The sequence below is a fragment of the Nannospalax galili genome, unplaced genomic scaffold, assembly GCF_000622305.1.
Source record: "Nannospalax galili isolate Female #2095 unplaced genomic scaffold, S.galili_v1.0 scaffold393, whole genome shotgun sequence".
Lineage (NCBI taxonomy): Eukaryota > Metazoa > Chordata > Mammalia > Rodentia > Spalacidae > Nannospalax > Nannospalax galili.
In genome coordinates this window covers 258145-259971 of record NW_008333371.1, presented here as the reverse complement: position 1 = coordinate 259971, position 1827 = coordinate 258145, and the positions used below count along the sequence as shown (strand labels likewise).

At 33.9% G+C, this 1827-nt stretch overlaps 1 protein-coding gene across 1 annotated transcript in view; it reads left to right on the top strand.

The window, feature by feature from the left end:
* The window catches only part of Ttc37 (tetratricopeptide repeat domain 37), a gene marked incomplete in the record, with an annotated part of 120039 nt that overhangs the window by 108020 nt on the left and 10192 nt on the right, over positions 1 to 1827 (top strand). Inside the window, 1 exon segment of the mRNA XM_029561059.1 lies at positions 1129 to 1281. Coding sequence (XP_029416919.1) covers positions 1129 to 1281 — 153 coding nt within the window.

Here is a 1827-nt window from a genome sequence, read left to right as displayed (position 1 = left end):
TTATGTCTGTTTGCATACTTATTTATCAGAGTCTGATCCTAGGATCCACATATGAGGGAGAACATATGTCGATTTTTTTTCTGAGATTGTGTTACTTCACTTAGTATAACAGATATTATAATGTAATACTTTCATCACCGTTCATTTCAAAATGTTTCCAGTTTTCATTGTGATTTCTTTGTCTCACTTTTGGTATGAACCATTTTGGAAATTCTTTAATATGGGGGATTTTTAGATATTTTTCTGTTCATGATTTTCAGTTCAATTCCACTTAATCAGAACACAGTTTGTATATCAGTCCAGTGATAACTGTTAAAATGTAGTTGTTTTATTTTGTTGTAGCTGCTTTGAGAGAGTCTCATTATGTAGTCCAGGGTGTCCTTGAACTTGTGATTCTCTTGCCTCAGCCTCCCAAGTGCTCAGATTATAGACATGAACCAGTATGTCTGGCTTGAGATTTGTTTTATGACCCAACATAAAGTCAAATTCGTTAAATCTTGTATGTATAGCTGTAAAAACTGTTATGCAGTAACTGATTGTAGTCTCTTTTATATGTAATTTAAATCAAACTTGTCATTGTTTGTACTTTCTGTCTCCTTACTGAATTTTTATTTTATTTTTGTCTGTTTTTTATTTGACTGCTGAAATAGGTGTGTTTTCACCTATTTCACCTGTCACTCTGAACTTTTCTACTTTTTATTGGTATTAGCTTTTTCTCATGAATTCTGTGTTATTAGGAATTTGAAAATATGGAAGTGTTATATTGAAAGGGCTGTTAGTGACTTCATCTCTATTTTGTGTCTCAAAGCCTACTTTGCTGGCTATTATCACAGCTGCGTAAACTTTCTCTTGATTAGCTTTTGCATGTTTTATCAGTTTTCACATTGCAGTTCGGTTTTATGCTTGCCATCTTGAGAGACTCTCTGGACTTCAGGCACATGTGATTAGTAAGTTGTTGCTAATAGAATAGCCAATATCATTACTCATTTCTTGACCTATAATTTTTGGCTTTTGGGCACAGACTATACCAATAATTAAACTTAAAAATTAAATTCATTGCAGTTTGTTGAATTTGTTGGGAGTGGGGAACTAAATCAAACTAAAATGCTCTGCATCCATCTCCCTTAGTGGCTGGCACAGGTGTATCAGTCCCAAGGAATGATGGGTGCTGCAGAGATGTGTTACAGAAAGAGTCTACAAGTGGCATCCCAACAGAGCAGCTGGAGTGGGAAGCTTTCAAGTCTGTTGAAACTAGCACTGCTGGCCTTAGAAGTATGCATGGTAAGATGTTGTGATTTGATTATGAAAACTTGATTGCTTTATAGAACCTTTATGTTTTAGTATGGTAGATTTCATGTAATGTTATTCTGTGGAGTTCTTCCCATTATTTTGTTATCTTTTGTAGTGGCCTCTTGATAGGCTTTGTGCCTTGAGCTCTTGAGGAACATTAAGCAACATAAATTCATATACTGTAACAGTATCAATTGTTTATAGAAAATCTGAAATTATAATTTAAAAGTTGAGTTGCAGCAAAACGCATTTTTAATTCTTGATAAATTAGGATTAAACTCCACTACTCATTGTGACAAAGATGCCAGTAATTAACATTTTGTTTTTCTTAATTCAACTTGACACTCGCTAAGGTATTTCTAGTGACCTATGACTTGACATCCTATTTTCTGATGCTAATTTATGTTATTAACCTGAAAGTCTCATGTCCTGGTAGGGAAAATTCTTCAACATACTTAAGTGAGAATGTAGCCAACCTGCAGATGACCTTGTATGATATAATGCTATTTGAGCATTTGTGTACTTGATATATATATA